Raw genomic sequence first — 19,340 nt, forward strand, 5'->3', positions numbered from 1 at the left:
ACTGACAAGAAAAGTGTCCATCTCTGCACCACCCAAAATCACTGCCTCCCTTGGGAGACACCGGCCAGAGCAAAGCCTTCCCAGCAGAGCACAGCGACCCCATAGAGTGGCCCCTGCCCGTCACTGCTCTCCTGGAAACCAAGAACAGGAGTTCTCACACCTGCCCACCTTCTGCCCTCACTCCCACTGCCCCAACACCAAACCCTTCCTCCCCTGCTATGGACCTTGAAAAGCTCTCCGTCCTAGGACTCTCTGCCAGCCCCGGGCCCTCAAGCCTCATCTGCTTCCAGCCCTTGCCTTCATGCCTGAAGAGCAGCAAGCTTTTTTTTTTTTTTGAGACTGGGTGTCGCTGTCACCCAGGCTGGAGTGCAGTGGTGCAATCACAGCTCATTGCAGCCTTGACTTCCTGGGCTCCAGCAATCCTCCCACTTCAGCCTCTGGAGTAACTGGGACCACAGGCTCATGCCACCATGCCCAGCTAATTGTATTTTTTTTGGTAGAGACCAGGTTTCGCCATGATGCCCAGCTGGTCTCAAACCCCTGAGCTCCAGCCATCCACCTACCTCGGCCTCTCAAAATGCTGGGATTACAGGCGTGAGCCACTGTGCCCAGTCCTAGCAAACGTTCATCAAATGTCTATAGCAGTGGCTGGTGCTGTGGCTCACACCTGTAGTCCCAGCACTGTGGGAGGCTGAGGCAGGAGGATGGTCTGAGTACAGGCATTTGAGACCAACTTGGGCAATGTAGCAAGTTGCTCTCTACAAAAAATTTAAAAATTAGCCAAGCATGGTGGCATATGCCTGTAGTCCCAGCTACTCAGGTGGCTGAAGGAGCATCACTTGAGCCCACGAGGTTAAGGCTGCAGGGCAACAAAGCGAGACCTTGTCTCAAAAACACAAACAAAAAACACCTCTATAGCAGCAATGAGCCAGGGACTGTGGACAGTGCGCCCCGAGGCCCGTCCTCTCTTCCCACAGCTGATGGGGATGAGGTGTAACTCACACATCCTAAAAGCTTCAACAGGGCACTGGAGCGCCGCTGACCAAGTTACTGGCATTTTCTATTGCCAGGAAGCCGCATTCTCCTCCCTGCTAAGCTTTCTCATGCTAGAGAATGATGACTAAAAAACAGATGATCCCATCTTCTTATTCACCATCCCCTAAAAAAACAGACTGCCACGTGGAATGTGTCAGCCTCACCTGGGGGAGACACCCTTATCTGGCGACTTAAAAGGAAAAACTTGGTGAGCCAGCCTCCACACAAACACACGCATAGCCTTGCACAAAACAAAAATTTATTGGGAGAAAGATGGCTGATGGGAGGCAAGATCTGGATTCAGGAATCCTCAATTTTAGCTCTCGCTCTGTCACCAAAAACCTCCGTCCCTCCCAGAGCCTCCAGGAGTTTCCCCTTCTGTAAACCGGTATCGCGTCCCTTCCAGCTCTGACATCCTGCAGTTCTAGAATACCCACTGATTGAAAGAGCTGTGGCCAAACAGGAAGGACAGAGCAAGAGCTGCTGACAAAGGATTCTGCCAAGACAGAATCCAAAGGTCACCCCTGAATAGCAGAATGCAATCCCCCAGCTCATGCAATCCCCCAGCTCACTGCCAGCCAGAGCCTGCCAGTGCGCCAGCACACGGGGTCACAGCAATGCCACCCATGCCAAGGCGAGGACAGAGCGGGAGAGAGGCTTGGGGCAGTGAAAGAGCCCTCTCGGGTCTTGGCTTTGGAAGTGTGGACTGTACCAGCAGATGGGCCCTTGGGAAGCCACCAGGGAACAATTCAAGGCTGGAGAGAAAAAGGCCACCTTTGACCCAGCAGAAGGCAGAGGCGGGAGAGGAGGGTGAGGACATACAAGGAGCATCGCAGGCGAGGAAACAATGGCCAGGACCTAACTGTGGTGGGAACTGCCTTTGTCCCCACACACTCGCAATCAACATGCGTATTTGCTATTTTCAAACAACTCCCTTCCACACCCTTAGGCTGAAAGGACAAACTCATCAGAGTTGAGGAGTACCTACCTGATGAAGCTGTTCATGCTTCCAGCATCAAACTGGACGTTTACTGTCTGCCCAAAAGCCAGTTTCCAAAAGGTTTGCTTCCCTCTGTTGAGTGGATTCTTGACTACGTATAGGTCATATATTTCAAAAAATAATGCCTAGCTATTTCTACTTTTAAATCATGACTAAAGCCAAACCACAACCACAGCAAAGATAACCTAAGGATTTGTTTACCAGAAATACCTACAAAAAAGTGTGCAGGCCGGGCGCGATGGCTCACACTTGTAATCCCAGCACTTTGAGAGGCCAAGATGGGCAGATCACCTGAGGTCAGGGGTTCAAGACCATCCTGCCCAACATGATGAAACCTGGTCTCTACTAAAAATACAAAAGTTAACCGGGTGTGGTGGCACATGTCTGTAATCCCAGCTACTCAGGAGACTGAGGCGGAATTGCCAGAACCCTGGAGGCAGAGGTTGCAGTAAGCCGAGATCGGGCCACTGCACTCCAGCCTGGGTGACAGAATGAGACTCAGTCTCCCACCCTGCCAAAAAGTTTGCAATGTCGGCAGCAAAGTGCAAACAGAGCCGGCTCTGGGTGAAAGCTTTAGTTACGAAAAATAAGAAAAAAAAAATCCCTAAGCATTTCTTAACACTAGTTTTAAAGAAAACCCCTCTCCAAAGGTATGTTTCTCCTTCAACTTTCTTGACTTTGCCAGGCTGTCAGGATGCAAGCTACCTACTCTTTTCTGGATGGATCAGGACAGAGTTTTTAAACAAAGACTCTGTCCTCTCCACAAGCCCTTCCCACCACCCCCCCACCCCCCACCGCCATAATTACAGGGGCTGTGAAATGGCTGTTGAGTGATGGTCACACAGTCAGAAGGCAGATGAAAAGGTCAGGCTCTAAAAGGGGTTCAGCCTCCCAGTACCAGCCTGCTGTGCCCAGGGGTGGGAGTGCTGGGAGAACTGTCTTCCCCAGACAGGCAGCTATGCCGCCTCCCACTGCAAAGGCACCAAAAGGCAGCATCCGTCCAATCCAAAGACCGCCACCCCCGCCTTTTCCCACCCGCTTCAAGCCAGCTCCCCTAGAACCAACCAAGCCAAGAATTAGAAAACTGCTTTGCCCAGGCCCCAGGAGAGGCGCAAGGGGCTTGCCTTGGAGAAGTCACGCAAGGTCCATGTCAGCTGCCAGTGGGCCAGATCTGGGAATCTGGAGCCTCCAGCTCCACGAGGAAGAGGGCTTCTGTGGGTTGAGCCCATGTGTCTGAGCAGCTGGAGAAATACCACCCTTGATCCACTCCCTGGTATGGGGTTGGAACCTCCACTCAGCCACCAGTGGGCACCTCTCCTTTTTAAATGCTTTTAATGCTCTTAAGATGGTGAGAGGTTGTTGCAATGGGCATAGGCTGTGCTGATGGCCGGGAACACCCCACACCTGCCCCCCATACCCCTTCCTCCAGGAGATACTTGAAAGGGACCATGCCAGGCTGAAGCCCCGTCTCGTGTGGAAGAATGTCATCTCCAGTGTCTGCTGCCTCCTCCCCGCAAAGTCTCCCACAAGCACAGGACAAGGGGTGCTTCCACCATCTCCTAGGAGCTGATGACATGTCCAGACCAGGTCTCATGCTTGGTGCCTGGTGCCAGGTGAGTGATGACGACCTCCACGGCCTGCAGCTTCTCATTCTTGGGCGGGATGGAGCACATTTTATAGGTGACCTCGTCGCCTTCCACTGGGACATACTCCCCTTCCACACTACGGGGGCATAAATAAAGCAGTCAGGGCTCACACCGGGATACGACTCCCTTCCCCAAGACACCAGCCACCCTTCTGGTCACACGGCCACCAAAGCAGGCACCATCTGACCAACCACCGGGAACCTCTTTCCAAAGAACTGCCCCTCCACCAGAGGGAGCTGCCACACTGCCCCCAGCCTCTGTCCTAGCCAAGGAGGCCCTGGCCCAATCAGCTCCTTCCCTGGGACTTTTGATGCTGGAACTGAAAGAGCTCAGCCACCTGTGGGTGCTCACATGGTGACATGAAATGTGGGAGGGAGCCTGGGCTTGTGAATGAAGAGTAAAGATAGCCAGTCCAAGCCAGAGAGAAACAAGGCCATCATGGAGTGAGAATCCGAGTTGAGGGGTGGCCTGGGCAGGGCTTTCCTGAGGTCCTCAGCACTGCAGCCCCTGGTTCTGGTTCCAGGAGTCTCAGAAACCACACCGTGTCTTTGTTCTCAAATTCCCCAGTTTCCCAGCCTGCCTTTCAGCCTGCCTTTTTTTTGAGACAGTCTTGTTCTGTTGCCCAGGCTGGAGTGCAGTGGTGTGATCTCAGCTTAACTGCATCCACCTCCCGAGTTCAAGTGATTCTCCTGCCTTAGCCAAGTATCTGGGACTATAGGCATGTGCCACCACAGCCAGCTACTTTTTGTATTTTTAGCAAAGTCGGGGTTTCACCATGTTAGCCAGGCTGGTCTCAAACTCCTGACCTTAAGTGAGCCACCTGCCTCAGCCTCCGAAAGTGCTGGGATTACAAGCGTGAGCCACCATGCCTGGACTCCCAGTGAGCCTTCAAGAAGGTCGCTTTGGTGCTTGAAGCTAGTTCCTGGAGGGGCCTCTCCCTGTGACCACCCCCAGGAAGGTTCCCTTACTTTCTAGGGGACATGAGTCACCCTCTCACATGAGACTGGCATCTTGATGTCCCCTTGATGAAACCCCCCCAGAGGAAAACCCCCTTCAGATGCTAAATGCCAGGGCCAGCCAGCTCCCCTAGTAACTGGTTTGTTTTGATTGGAGAATCGTATGGTGAAGAGTGTTTCCCTCTTTGATTTGGTCACGAGGGAGCTCAGAAATAAATCTGCAGCCCACTTCCAGCAGCAGAACCAGACATCACAGTATTTCCATCTTCCTAAATATTTCTTTGCCCCAACCTCTATGTTTTCCTTACTGATTCAAAATCCTTTCTGGGACGAGGCAGTATGGAAATACCCTTACACATCCATGTATGCATGCATATGTGAAATGCGTCACCTTGGTATTCTTCTCCTGCCGATCTGATAGGTAAGCATGGGGTGGGGGTGGGCAAAGGAGGGGTAACTCCCCCATTGCAGTGGGCTCCTCTTTTCAGAAATGTGGTTTCCATGTTAGCGGGTATGCTGTGCAGAGTAGGACTCTGTCTGCCCCTGCCTGAAGTAAAAGACTTGGGGATGCTTAGGCCAAAGAAGCAGGTAGGGATAAGGGTGCAGATCGAGGGTCCTCCTCTGTCTAAAGGCTGCCCAGAGAATCAGAGGTGAAGCATGGGGGGCTGGGTGCCGTCCAGCCCAGCCCTAGGATGTGTGCGCCCCACCCCAGGCTCCCCAAGGGTTTTCAGACACTGAGGAAGGAAGGACGTCAGTAAGCATGCAGCAGGAGAAAGGCCCACCCCAAACTTCCTTCCTGGAGCAAAGGGGCAGGACAGCCCCCAGCCTCACCAGTCCACCTCCCCCAAAGGAGGGCAGGAAGCTGGACTGGTCCCCAGGCCAAACAGGGCTCCCCAGCCTCATGGGGTGTCCTTGGCCAGATATAATGGGAACTCGGACTCACCCCAGCAGTCCCTGCTGCTCACACACATGCACCATGCACAGCTGACACCACCCTGTCTCCCACAAGCATAGTCGGGCACCCCCAGAGCCATTTCCATCACTTTCTGGCTATGTGATCTTGGGCAGATCTGTTCTCTTTTTTTTTTTTTTTTGAGATGGAGTTTTGCTCTTGTTGCCCAGGCTGCAGTGCAATGGCGAGATCTCGGCTCACCATAAGGCTCACCATAACCTCCACCTCCTGGGTTCAAGTGATTCTCCTACCTTAGCCTCCGAAGTAGCTGGGATTACAGGCACCCACCATCATTCCCAGCTTTTTTTTTTTTGTATTTTTTTGTATTTTTGTGATGACAAGATTTCACCATGTTGGCCAGGCTGGTCTTTAAGTCCTGACCTCAGGTGATCCGCCCACCTCCGCCTCCCAAAGTCTTTAAGTCCTGACCTCAGGTGATCCGCCCACCTCCGCCTCCCAAAGTGCTGGGACTGCAGGTGTGAGCCACCATGCCCAACCCTTTTTTTTTTTTTTTGAAGTGGAGTTTCACCCTTGTCACTCAGGCTGGAGTGCAATGGCGAGATCTCAGCTCACTGCAACCTCTACCTCCTGGATTCAAGTGATTCTCCTGCCTCAGCCTTCTGAGTAGCTGGGATTACATGCACCTGTCACCACACCCTGCTAAATTTTTTTTGGAGACGGAGTCTCGCTCTTGTTGCCCGGGCTGGAGTGCAGTGGCGCAATCTCGGCTCATTGCAAACTCCGCCTCCCAGGTTCACACCATTCTCCTGCCTCATTCTCCTGCCTCAGCCTCCCGAGTAGCTGGGACTGCAGGTGCCTGCCACCATGCCCAGCTAATTGTTTTTGTATTTTTTTTTAGTAGAGACGGGATTTCACCGTTAGCCAGAATGGTCTGGATCTCCTGACCTCGTGATCCACCCACCTCGGCCTCCCAAAGTGCTGGAATTACAGGCGTGAGCCACCACGCCCAGCACACACAAAACCTTACACACCCATTCACAAAGACACACCCAGGGACAATCACAGGTACCGTATCGCCCCCAGCCTCACATCCCCCAACACAGCTCCGTAGAGTCTCACAACCCCACCCCAACACACACACAGGAGCACAGCTGGAGCACCAGCCAAAGGCAGAGTCACACAGGCCCGGCCATTCGTCCTAACACCCAGCGCCCCCTCCACAGGGCCAAGGAAGCGCCCACCCCAGCCAGGCCACCCAGACCTGCCGCTGACTCACTCAGAGATGTGCAGGAAGATGTCGGGGCCGCCATCAGCTGGGGTAATGAAGCCGTGGCCCTTGGACCGGCAGAAGCATTTGCAGACTCCTTTGTAGACGGGGCCCTGGGAAGCCCGCACCGTCCTGACAGAGAGAGGGGGAAATGTCAGGGACCCCATCAGCGCTCCAGGACAGCCACCAGCACTCCTGGGCACACAAAGCTCATTCCAGCCCCTGCCCACAGCTGTGCCCCATCAAGCCCTGGCCAGGACTGCCATGTACAGTCACACAGGCTGAGGACTGCACAACCCTCAACCCTGGGAGCCACTCACAAAGACACTGGGGGAAAGGACTCTTTGGATGACCCTGGCAAATTTTCTCGGGCCTGTTTTCCCTCCTGGAAAGAGGGAGTTGAATTAAAACATCACTGAACATCCCTCCAGAAACTGATGATTTACTATTAATAACACGAGCATCCTCCACTCACAGGGCCTAAGACCTGCATCTGCCAGGCATCGTGTGGGTCCTCTGCAGCCCTGGTGCTGTGCCCATTTTGCAGCTGCAGAATTCACAGTCTCACAGGGAAACAGACTCTCATGTGGTTAAAGCCCAGCGATTCTGACCCCAGCAATTACCCACCCATTGCCACTCCCAGCTGGTAACAGGTTCTTCTGGGCGGGGCAGTACCCTGAATTTACAAGGCGCCTTCCTAGTTTCTCACCCTCAGCCCACGGCCCAGCCCCAGGTCTGCCTATTTGACAGTCCGGGACATAGGCCCAAAAATGGCCAGAGACACAGTGAATCTCTGGCCTCAGGCAAGAGATCCCCAGCCCGCTCCAGACTCACGCCGAGAAGGTCCTCGTCCGGCGAGTGGGCAGTGGGCTTGGGACCACGTTGCCCCGCAGAGGGGATGGTGAGCGCTCCCGGCTCCGAGGGGTGTCCAGCAGCCCGACTGAAGCTTGATGGGTGGGGGGCTGTGGTGGTGGGGGAGGCTCAGATGACATGGCTGACCTGGAAGGAGAAAAGGCTGTCAGGGGCTCGTGCCTTGCAAGGTAGGGACCCAGTGCTTACCCCCATGTCCATGTCTGACAGTCCAGTATCTGAGGCTCATTCCTCTCGGTCACCTCAGCACCATTGTCACCTTGTCTGGGAGCACACCTGGCGAGGTCAGATGCCTACTCTGGGCTCCTGAAGCAACCGTGGGGCCCCCTCAATCATAGCTCTTCATGAAAATGCCACATCCTCCCCCATGACCAGGATGGCATCGGTCCCCTCTGTGTCCCCAGCACAAGGCATGGATCCCGGCACACTTGGGACACACAGTATTTGTGGGAGGGAATGAGGCAGGTGAGGAAGGTGAGCAGAAAACCCAAAGCCAGGGGCCGGGCGCAGTGGCTCACACCTGCAATCCCAGCACTCTGGGAGGCCGAGGCAGGCGGATCACTTAAGGTCAGGAGTTCGAGACTAGCCTGGCCAACATGGGGAAACCCAGTCTCTAATACGAATACAAAAATTAGCTGGGCATGGCGGCAGGCACCTGTAATCCCATCTACTTGAAGGCTGAGGCATGAGAATTGCTTGAACCTGGGAGGTGGAGGTTCCAGTGAGCTGAGATCGTACCACTGCACTCCAGCCTGGGCTACAGAACAAGACTCTGTCTCAAAAAAAGAAAACCCAAAGCCAGGGACATTTTAATGCCAACCACCTAGATCCAAACTCAGCCACTCCACAGACCCTCCCTGGCGCTGCTGTGAGCCAGACACCACAGGGAGGCAGGGGCAAAAACTGACCCTCACGCAGCGTCCGCCTCCAGGGAACTGTGGAACACATCGCAGAGAGCTCAGGCGCCACGTTTGGATCCCTGAGCAGCTGTCACAAGCCTGCACCCAGGACTGGGGGGCCTGCTGGGGGAGCCCAAAGGACCCAAAGGGAAAGGGAGAATTTCCAAGGCTGCATCCAGCTCCATCAGGCCCAGTGTATTTCCACACAGCCCAGGTCGCCGCGCTGTTATGAAATCAAATTTCTTCTGTGACCCCTAGTATGTACCCGTAAATCCGGCTCGAGGGAGGAAATTCCCTAGCTGCTGCTGTGCTTTTGACAATTTTTCAAGAGCAGGACACTCGCTGTACACAATAAACACTCAACATTGAATACGAAGGTGTCGGCTCTAACGCGGCCTCAGCTCGAGGTTCAGGGGGAAGAGAAACAGTCCGGCAGTCGGAGGCCCTTGATAAGTCCTTTCCCCGCTCTGGGCTCAGTTTCCGAATCTGCAAAGTGGGGCAGCTGGGTGGGCATCACTTGGCACCTGCGCAGGGCTGGTGATGGGGGTACGAGATGAAGTAGGGAGAAGCCTAACTCAGGAGGCCACTCGACGCCACACAGCGGGGAGGGACAGCAGCAGCCCTGGATAGGTTTGACTCAGGTCCCATGGGGTTTTCAAATTTAGATTTGAAGCATGGGCCAGGTGCGGTGGCTCACACCTGTAATCCCAGCACTTTGAGAGGCCGAGGCAGGTGGATCACCTGAGGTCAGGAGTTCGAGACCAGCCTGGCCAACATGGCGAAAACCAGTCTCTACTAAAAATACAAAATTAGCTGGGCGTGGTGGTGGGTGCCTGTAATCCCAGCTACTCGGGAGGCCAAAGCTGGGGAATTGCTTGAACCAGGGAGCTGTAGGTTGCAATGAGCCGAGATCACACCACAGCACTCCAGCCTGGGTGACAGAGTGAGACTCCGTCTCAAAAAAAAATAAATAACTTTTATTTTTTTGAGACAGTGTCTCACTGTCACCCAGGCTGGAGGGCAGTGGCATAATCACAGTTCACTGTAGCCTCGACCTCCATGCCTAATTTTTTTTTTTTTTTTTTTTTTTTTTTAAATAGAGACAGGGTATCACTATGTTGCCCAGGCTGATCTCAAACTCCTGGGCTCAACAGATTCTCCCACCTCTTCCTCCCAAAGTGCTAGGATTACAGGCATGAACCACCATGCCCGGCCTGAACTATCTTAAACATCCCAGGGGGTTTCCTCAAAATCCAGGTTTCCAGCTGCTCGTGGAAAGAAATGAAGCTCTCACAACCTTCAACCTCAGTTTGCCACCCCAGTCCCCTCATTTATAGGAGTCTTCGACCTACATCACCCAAAAATCCCACCATACCCCCCGAACCGCCTTCAACCATAGCCACCCAAGAACCAGGCCCGACTGCTCAGAGGAGAAGGGATGCCCCATCCCTGAAATGTCAGAACCCCCTCTCCGGACATTGCTGCACTCTCCCGTCGGGCCTCGGTTCTGTCGGGCTGGGAAGCTGGTGGCTGGCTGGCCTTCTGGAGGAGGTGGCGGCATCCTACCTCCTGTCCCTTCTCTCAGCTACAGCCGCGGCCAAGGAGGAACTTGAGTCCAGGGAGCCCCCACCTCAAAAAGGCCCCAGCTGCTGGCCTGGGGGCCAGGGCCCCCGCATGACCCACTAGCACAGGTCATAGAGTCCTAGAATGTTCAACGCCCAGAGTTCCAGGAAAGAGGCTGGCCCTGGGAGGGGAGGGCCCTGCCTAGGCCTCCCAGGACAGCAGATGGGAACAGTGGCCTCGCAACTCCACGGTTAGAGGCACTGCCCTGCCTTGTTCTATCCAAAGTCTCCCTCCCTCCTTTCTCCTGGAGTCAAGCATAGCTGACTTCTTTTTTTTTTTTTTTTTTTTTTAATTTGAGATGGAGTCCCGCTGTCACCCAGGCTGCAGTGCAATGGCACCATCTCGGCTCACTGCAACCTCCACCTTCTGGGTTCAAGCGATTCTCCTGCCTCAGCCTCCCAAGTAGCAGGGGTTACGGATGCCCGCCACCACGCCCGGCTAACGAAGCATAGCTGACTTCTAATCCTACCCCTTGCCTGCTGTGTGGTCTTGTACAAGTTACTTAATCTCTCTGGGCCTCAGTTTCCACATCTGGAAAATGGGAATTATTATAGTCCCGCTTTCACACCATCAGGCTGAACTGAAAACAAAATAATACACACTAAGCACTGGGCACACTGTCCGCCCAGGTCCAATGAGCAGTAATTGTCAGCTATGACTGTTGTTATAATTGTCATCATAAAGTCACTCAACAGATACGTGCCCAATACCGAGCCCTGTTCAAGGCCCCAGAGACAAAGGGCTGAACGTGAAGCCAGAGAATAAACAGTTAAATAAACATAAACCAGATCATTACAGATCCCAAAAGGGCTGTAAAGAAACAGACAGAAGGGGATAGGGGGAGAAGGGTGGGAATACACACGCTAATCAGGGTGCCCGCAGGACCCTGAACAGCAAGAAAGGGGTAGCCATTTGCAAAACGGAGGGAGGCTGTTCCAGGTATGGGGAACAGCCTGTGCAAAGGCCCTGAGGTTGGCAAGGGCCCGGGTGGGACTGAGGCTAGTGGGGAAACCATGTGATGGGTGGGGGACTAGGAATGGGAGGCAGGAGAGGCGGTGGAAAGGGCAGGGCCCGCTCAGGAATCATGCCGCGTCATCATCATCATCACTGTCATTGTCACCATCGTCATCCTCCTTGCATCTTCCATTTGTCACACCCATTTTCCCCTGGGTGAATGGCACAGACCCAAAATGGGGGCCCCCTTCTTTCTCCACCCAAGCCCCCTCAACAGCCCAAGTGCACCCAATCCTTCAGAGATGCCACTGGAAGCTCATGGCCTGTAGGGGTGAGGAGTCTGAGGGCAGCACAGGGCCCCTCTGTGTCCCAAGGGCCCAGCACAGGCGCTGGCACAGAGCAGGGTCTCCAGGCGGTCCAGGAATGGCCACAAGGCTGGCTCTTTTTTTTTTTTTTTTTTTTTTTTTTTTTTTTCAGATAGGATCTCACTTGGTCACCTAGGCTGGAATGCAGTGGCGCGATCATGGCTCACTGAAGCTTCTCAACCTCCTGGGCTCCGGTGATCTGCCCACCCCAGCCTCCTGGGTTGTGGGACTACGGCCACGTGCCACCACAACCAGCTCATTTTTTGTATTTTTTTGTAGAGACAGGGTTTCAATATGTTGCCCAGGCTGGTCTTAAACTCCTGGGCTCAAGCGATCGGCGCACCTTGGCCTCCCAAAGTGCTGGGATTACAGGCGTGAGCCACCACACCCAGCTTCCAAGCCTTATTCTTTGCCAGCATTAGGACCCAAAGCCCCAGCTGGCTGCCACTGCATTGGTGTGCACTCAGCACCGTGCCCAGCCCAGCAGGAGGTGGCTACATTCCTGCTCACCTGATAGTGGAAGAAACTGAGGCACGGAGCAGACGTGACTAGGGACGGGGGCAGTGCCACCTGGGAGACCCAGGAGCTTTATCCAGCCTCTCATGGCCCATCTGGGCTGGAGCCAAGCTGGGGTGGCCAGAGTAGGCCTGGCCAAGGGCCACTCACTCCCCAGTAGGCCAGCAGAGAGGAGTGAATGGCCTCAGTGCGGGGGAGGGCCGGGCAAAGTCCAGCTGGAAAGAAAACAACTGGGGGGCGGGTAGCCAGGCACCCAGAAGCCAGCTCTGAGGCCCTGGCCAACCGCTGCTGTGTCCCCTCCACAATACACACATACACAAGGATGGGGGCACACAGCAGCCCCGCCCACCAGCACAGTCCCAGCTTCCAGCCAGCCACTGCTCTCCCAGCAATACCAGCCATGGCCTTGGAGTGTCCCCAGCAGAAGACAGGGCCTGCCCTCTGTGACTAGCCTTCAGCTCCCCACAGCTGGGGGAGGGAGGAAGGCTGCAGACAGATCCGCCACTCAGATGAGCTTCTGGCCTGCAACAAACTTCGACCAAATGTCACGCCCAAGGTGTCATGACTGCCAGGCTGCGTGTACATGTGTGCTCGTTTGTACACATGTATGTAGGTGTATGCACATGTGTATGTTTGTGTTGTGTGTATACGCATGTGTACACATACATATGTGCCCACACATGGCTGTCTCTGCATCTGAGCGCATACACGTGTATGCATGCGTGAACTTGTTGCCATCTGTATGCACACGTCCATGGAGCAGGGAGCCTCACCTCACCTCACGGCACGCTGGGCACCTGTGCTGCCACAGGGGACCTTGATGAACTCTGCCACTTCCTATTGAACCAACAGATAAGGGAGTGGGACAGATCATGACTACCACCACCACAGCAGTGTCCTGGGGCCATTCTGCTTACTACTTTACAACACTTCACACAGCTCAGCTCATTCTATCCCCATTTCACTAATGGGAGAACGGAGACACAAAGAGTCAAGTAACTTGCCCAGGGTCTCCCGGCTAACAAAGACCCTGGTGAAATACAGAGTAAGTCAGACAGCAGAAATGCTACGGAGAAAAAGCCAGCAGGGTAAGGGGGAGAGGCTGCACCAGGAGGTGCCCAGCTGGCCATGCACCCCCTTCCCCAGTCAGCCCCCAGGCTCTGATGAGTGCCTGGCCAAGGGAGGGAGCCCAGGGTGGTGGGGGCAGGAAGCCACGCCCACCCTGACTGCCCCAGGGATGGGTGTGTCGGCTGGGAGAAGGGGGCCTCGGCCCAAAATAGCCTGGGAATTTTCCGTAGGCTCTGCAGCTCCTCCTGGAAGGTTCTGGAGTTCAGCTGGGTACCAAGACTCTGGCTTTCCCAGCCCCTGCTCAGCCTGCCCCCATGTCTGGAGACTTACGGCCCAATCATGCAGCCCCCGTTACCCACTCCCCAACTTCCTGCCCTCCTGGCCTGAAAACCCACCACCCACATCAATGGGAGCCAAGCAACCCTGTGCTTACTGCAAGGAGGGCTTTAGCAGTGCTATTAGCCATTTACACTCTAGTAAGAGGGAGCTCATTGAAGGAGACTCCATTCATTTTTGTTTTTGTGAGACAGAGTCTCCCTCTGTTGCCCAGGATGGAGTGCAGTGGCACAATCTCAGCTCACTGCAGACCCCCGCCCCCCAGGTTCAAGCGATTCTCCTGCCTTAGCCTCCCGAGTAGCTGGGACTACAGGCATGTACCACCACACCCAGCTAATTGTTGTATTTTTAGTAGAGACGGGGTTTCACCATTTTAGCCAATCTGGTCTCGGACTCCTGACCTCTCATGATTTACCCGCTTCAGCCTCCCAAAGTGCTGGGATTACAGGCATGAGCCACCGTGCCTGGCCAGAGATTCCATTCTTAATAGCTTCAGCCCCTTTATTGAAGACAGGATGATAGAAGGCAGGGGGATAAGAGTTCAAGTCAGACACCTCATTCTTGGCAAAGCGAGAACCTCTCCAAGCCTGCTCTGCAAAATGAGGGTGTCTTGAGCCTTCCATGAGATGCTGGCTGGGGAAGGCCAAGGTTGGGCATGGTGTTGGGGCAGCTTCCAGCCCGGAGCCAGCCCACTGCTGGCAGGTGTGGTGGGTGGATAGTGGCCCGCACTATGGGGATGGGGCAGGCTGTAGTGCTTTCAAACACCCTACAGCCACTGTCCACAGACTTCTGCGTCAGGCCCCGTTGGGGGTTTACAAACATCAACTACATGCATGTAAACATCGGCCCAACAGGGGAGGCACTTTTAGCAGCCCTGTTTTACAGATGAGGAAACTAAGGCACAGAGTTAAGCCAGTGATTCTACTTCCTACTTTAATGCAGTCAGGAATCTCTGGGGATCTTGCTCAAATGCAGATTGCCATTCGGCAGGTGTGGGGTGGGGCCTGAGATTCTTCATTTCTTTTTTATTTTTTTTTGAGACAGGGTCTTGCTTTGTTACCCAGGCTGGAGTTTGGTGGCACAATCATAGCTCACTGCAGCCTCAACCTCCTGGGCTCAAGGGATCCTCTCACTTCAGCCTCCCAAGTAGCTGGGACTACAGGCATGTGCTACCACACCCGGCTAATTTTTTTATTTTTTGTAGAGACAAGGTCTCACTATGTTGTCCAGGCTGGTCTCGACCTCCCAGGCTCAAGAGATTCTCCCACCTCGGCCTCCCAAAGTGCTGGGATTACAGGCTCGAGATTCCTGGCCAAGATTCTACATTTCTAAGGCGCTCCCAGTGAGGCAGGTGTCCCTGACCCAGGGAACCCGGCAGTAGCCCGGCTACACTGGCCCATCTCACAGCCCAAGGCTTACCAGTGCAGGAGGTGGAAGGGAAATGGCGCAGGGATCGGGGTGAGACTCTAGAAGAGTAGCGAAGTTACCTTAGTGCACCTAGGTTCCTCCTTTGTAAACAGACAGAGACACTGAGCTGACCCATCCCAGTCTCCAGCGCAGCTGAGCCCCAGCCTGGGAGAACTGCCGGCACGTGGGCCGAGAGGCGGGGCAGGTCAGCTGAGCCCAGATAGAAGGGTCCCTGAAAGCGATAGAGGCCGAGAACGAGCCAGAGGTTGACGCAGCAGCGTCAGGCTGGCCTAGCCACATTCCCCTCCATTGTTCCGGGGAGAGCGGGGGGTCTGGCGAGGGAGGAGCAGAGAGAGAGGAGGGGGAGGGACACGAAGGGATGGGGGTTGGAGTGTCCAGGGGGAGGGACGGGAGGCAAAGGGGAGGGGGCAGCCAGGCCGGAGTCAGCCCTCCGCTGGCTAAGGACCTGAAGCCAACAGTCACAGAGAAGTGCAAACAGGCGGGCAGGGAAGGTGCAGCCCGGCGCCTACGTCTGCCCAGAGCCCCCTCCCAGGCCCCGCCAAGCTGGGAATAGCTCTTCCGCCCTCAGGAGCCCCTGAGTGCTGGGAAGAGGCCGGAAACCCGAGGAGTGTACCGGGAACCCAAGGGGGCCTCCAACATTGCCGCTGCCTGTGCCCCCATTAGCACCCCCGGACGGCCTCGACCGGACGGGCGACCCCACCCAGCAGGGAGACGGTCACCCCACCGCCACCACCCACCTGGGACCCTGCGCCCGCCCCAGTTCTCAGCCTGGACTGCCCCTCCTGCGGGAAGCCCAAGCCCTCCTTCTCAACAAGAACCCTACTCTACACGCCTCCCCCACTCAATCCCTCCATCCTTCCCTCCATCCTTCCCTCCATTCTCGGGGGGCTTTGGCTCAGACCTGAGATTGAGCCCTGACTGCTCCCCACTCCCTCTGTGACCCCTGCCAGGCGATTTCACCGCCCCACCCGAGTTTCCTCATCTGTCAAAGGGGACAGGAACGGTGCTGCGTCGCAGGGCTCGGACGCTGTGCAGATGGTGCCGCGAAAATGCCAAGCGCACGGCGGGCTCAGTCCACAATAGTTGTGCGGCTGATGGTGGAAGTGTCAGGCACGGGCCCATCTGAAATCACCTTCCCTCCCATTCCTGCCCCTGCTGATGGAACACAAACCAAATGCGCTGGCTTTGCCACTCGGTGGAACAAAGACCGATCCCCTACCTAGGGGATCCACCGTCAACCACCCTCAACCCCACCCCATGGCCCCACGCTGGGCCTAGCTCAGCTCATTGAAAACATCTACTCCCAGCCGGGCTCTGCGCCTCTTTCTTGCCCTGAAGGGACCAGCATCGAGAACTCACGGTCATCACCGAGGCCACCCAGGGAGTGCAGAGGGCGGTGGGGTCTCCAAGGAGGACCCCGAGCCCAGAGGAGGGCCAAAGGTCCAAAGGGAGGGAGAACAGAGGCAGAGAGAGGCTGGAGAAGGTAGTGGCGGAAGATAACAGGAAGCCCTGCTGAGAAGTTGGGGACTTAGACGACAATGGGACTTCGGTGGACGATTTTCAGCGGGGGGTAGATCTAAGCGGATTGTTTTTATAAGTTCCCTCCGGCTTCAGAGTGGCAAGCAAATGACAGGGGCAAGACTGGGCACAGAGAGACTGAGAAATATCAAAACAGCAAATTAAAAAACAGTAGCTTACGTGTCTCCCGGCACGGGGCTAGCTGCCTCCTTTTACTCTCACACACCCTCTTATGCCAGAAGAAGTCAGAGCCCAGTCTGCAGATGGGGAAACTGAGACTCCGAGAGGCCTCCTATTTGGCAGAGATTTCCCCACCTATAAGACCCGAGGCCCTGCCTGGAGCGGGACGTCTCCGCCTCCCCCAGCCCACACATCCACTCCAACCCCAGAAAACCATAGGGCCGGAGGCTTCCTTTTTAAAAATCAAAAAAGAACATTTCGCTTCCGGCCTGCAAACCTGAACCGCCAGCGCAGCCTGCGGAAAGGCGGCCTGTGGGCGCGGGTGAAGTTTTTCTCCAGCGCCTAGGGCACCCCCACCCCCATCCGGGCGCAAACACCCGGGCCCAGCGCGCCCGGCGGCTCCTCCTCCCCCAGATGCGGCTAATCGCGCGGCGCCAGGACGGCTCCCCACCTCCCCCGCCAGGCCTGGCCGCCGTCCCAACCTCGAGCCACAGCTGGCGCGGCCAGGCCCGGCGGGGGGGTGGCTCTGCTTCCCGCGTGCGACGCCCCCCGCGCCTCGCCCCACCGCCCGGCGAGTCCCCCCTCCAGGGCTCCTGCCCACAGGCAAAAGCAGCGGGGAGGGCGGGAAGAGCTTCCCCTGCACGCAGAGAACAGGTGGCCAGGCGGGAAGTACTACCCGACGTCCGCCTAGAATCCTTGCCGCTGTTGCCACACCCACCCCTTCCCCTGGGGAGGAGCAAACCGCGTTCCCCAAACAGGCCCCGAGCCCTCCTCTGCCGAGCTAGAAGACCCTGCAGGATGGGGGACGATGGAGGCCGAGGCCCCACCCCTGCGGCTCCCGGGGCCTCGGGCCAGGGGCGCCTATCCTAGGGTCCCCGAGAAGAGCTCCCTACCCTGCAATCCGTTCTGCTCCGCCAGCCGCTTCGCTCGGACTGAGAGCGCGGAGCTGGGGAGGGGGCGTGGCCCGAGGGGGGTGGGGCGCCGATCCCCGCCCCCAGGAGCTCCCGGCCAATGGGACTGCAGGAGGGAGCCCGGGACGGTGGGGGCGGGCGGGGCGGGAGTGGCCCGGACAGAACCTTTGTGTCCGCGCCTTAGACTGGCGGGAGAGCGGAACGGAGAGCGCGGGACGTAGGGGCCGGGGCGGGGCGGGGCGAGGCTGGGCTGCACCCACCAGCAGAAAACGCCCCTGCAAAGTGAGGAAACTGTGTCCCTGCGCCCGTGCAGTTCCTTCCCCTCGCCACGCGCGCCAGGTGCGGCTCCCACCTGCCTTTGGCTCTAGAATCTGTATAAGCCCGGAGCGTGTCACTTTTTGCAGAAAGGAAATAAAGGAATGAAAAGAGAGACGGAAGAAAACAAGCAAAAAACAGAAAGGAGGAAAAGGGAAAGAAAAAATACACACGCACACACACACCAGAAAAACAGGGTTTTATTTTCTCGTTGGGAATTTTGATTTTGTTCTCTTCTCTTGTTTCATTTCTAGCCTTCCTTGAGTCCTCTGTGTTTGGAGGTAAAAAGTGTTACCTCTGTTTTGCAGGAGAGGAAACTGAGGCACAGAGAGGCGACCAGCCCATGGGCACGGCAAGTCGAGAGCAGCCCCTGAAGGCGAGCCTGGATCCCGGGACCAGGGTCAGCTTAGTATTTGAGGGGCGCGGGGAAGGAGAGAGGTCCCCGGAGCTCGCCCGGGACAACAGGGCCCCCGGAGGGGGCGGTGAGGACTGTGCCTGCCTCACTCTGCAGCCCCTATTGGGGCCACTGCGGAAAAGGCCCAGCAGCGAAACCAACTAGTCCAAGCCAGGCAAGGAACCGTCCTAGACGGCTGGTGGGAACAACCGCGCAGCTGCTGTGGAAAAAGCCCGGCGGTTCCTCAAACCACGAGCCCTGGAGTCTCCATAAAACCCAGCAACTCCACTCCTAGGTGTCTGCGCGCCCAAGAGAAATAAAAATGTTTGTCCACACAAAAATTTACTTGAGGCCGGGTGCGGTGGCTCACGCCTGTAATTCCAGCTCTTTAGGAGGCCGAGGCAGGAGGATCACTTGAGCTGAGGAGTTGGAGACCAGCCTGGCCAACATGGCGAAACCCCGTGTCTGTGAAAAATACAAAAATTGGCCGGGCTTGGTGGCGGGTGCCTGTAATCCCAGTTACTTGGGAGACTGAGGCAGGAGAATCACTTGAACCCGGGAGGTGGAGGTTGCAGTGAGCCAGGATCATGCCACTGCACTCCAGCCTGGGCGACAGCGAGTCTCCGTCTCGGGGGGGGGAAAAAAAGTTAAAAATAAATAAATAGGCCGGGCGCGGTGGCTCACGCCTGTAATCCCAGCACTTTGGGAGGCCGAGGTGGGCGGATCACTAGGTCAGGAGAACGAGACCACGGGGAAACCCCGTCTCTACTGAAAATATAAAAAATTAGCCGGGTGTGGTGGCGGGCCTCTGTAGTCCCAGCTACTCGGGAGGCTGAAGCAGGAGAATGGTGTGAACCCGGGAGGCGGAGCTTGCAGTGAGCCGAGATAGTGCCACTGCACTCCATCCAGCCTGGGCGACAGAGCAAGACTCCATCTCAAAAATAAATAAATAAATAAATAAATAAATACATGATTTACTTGTTGGGCTCGGCGTGGTGGCTCACGCCTGTAATCCCAGCACTTTGGGACACCGAGACAGGAGGATCTCTTAAGCCCAGGAGTTTATGACCAGCCTGGACAACATAGTAGGACCCCTTCTTTACAAAAAAAAAAAAAAAAAGTTTTAATTAGCCAGGAGTAGTAGCA

At 55.9% G+C, this 19,340-nt stretch overlaps 1 protein-coding gene across 9 annotated transcripts; it reads right to left on the minus strand.

Annotated features, from left to right (window-relative positions):
* Positions 1-1,272: 1,272 nt before the first annotated feature.
* CARHSP1 (calcium regulated heat stable protein 1) lies at positions 1,273-17,594 on the minus strand. Of its 9 annotated transcripts, none has more exons than XM_019012105.4 (5): positions 10,153-10,291; positions 8,951-9,072; positions 7,652-7,816; positions 6,827-6,949; positions 1,273-3,757 (listed from the first exon to the last, which is right to left on the minus strand). In XM_019012105.4, coding segments are annotated over exons 2-5 (453 nt in total). In that variant the 5' UTR covers positions 8,953-9,072; positions 10,153-10,291; the 3' UTR covers positions 1,273-3,594. The 9 variants fall into 9 exon arrangements, with proteins under 9 accessions (XP_018867650.1, XP_018867655.1, XP_018867648.1 ...); XM_019012110.4 differs by having other exon boundaries at positions 8,852-9,072; positions 10,153-10,290; XM_019012103.4 differs by having other exon boundaries at positions 10,064-10,230.
* Positions 17,595-19,340: the final 1,746 nt, after the last annotated feature.

The sequence above is a fragment of the Gorilla gorilla genome, chromosome 18 (assembly GCF_029281585.2).
Source record: "Gorilla gorilla gorilla isolate KB3781 chromosome 18, NHGRI_mGorGor1-v2.1_pri, whole genome shotgun sequence".
NCBI classification, from domain to species: Eukaryota; Metazoa; Chordata; class Mammalia; order Primates; family Hominidae; genus Gorilla; species Gorilla gorilla.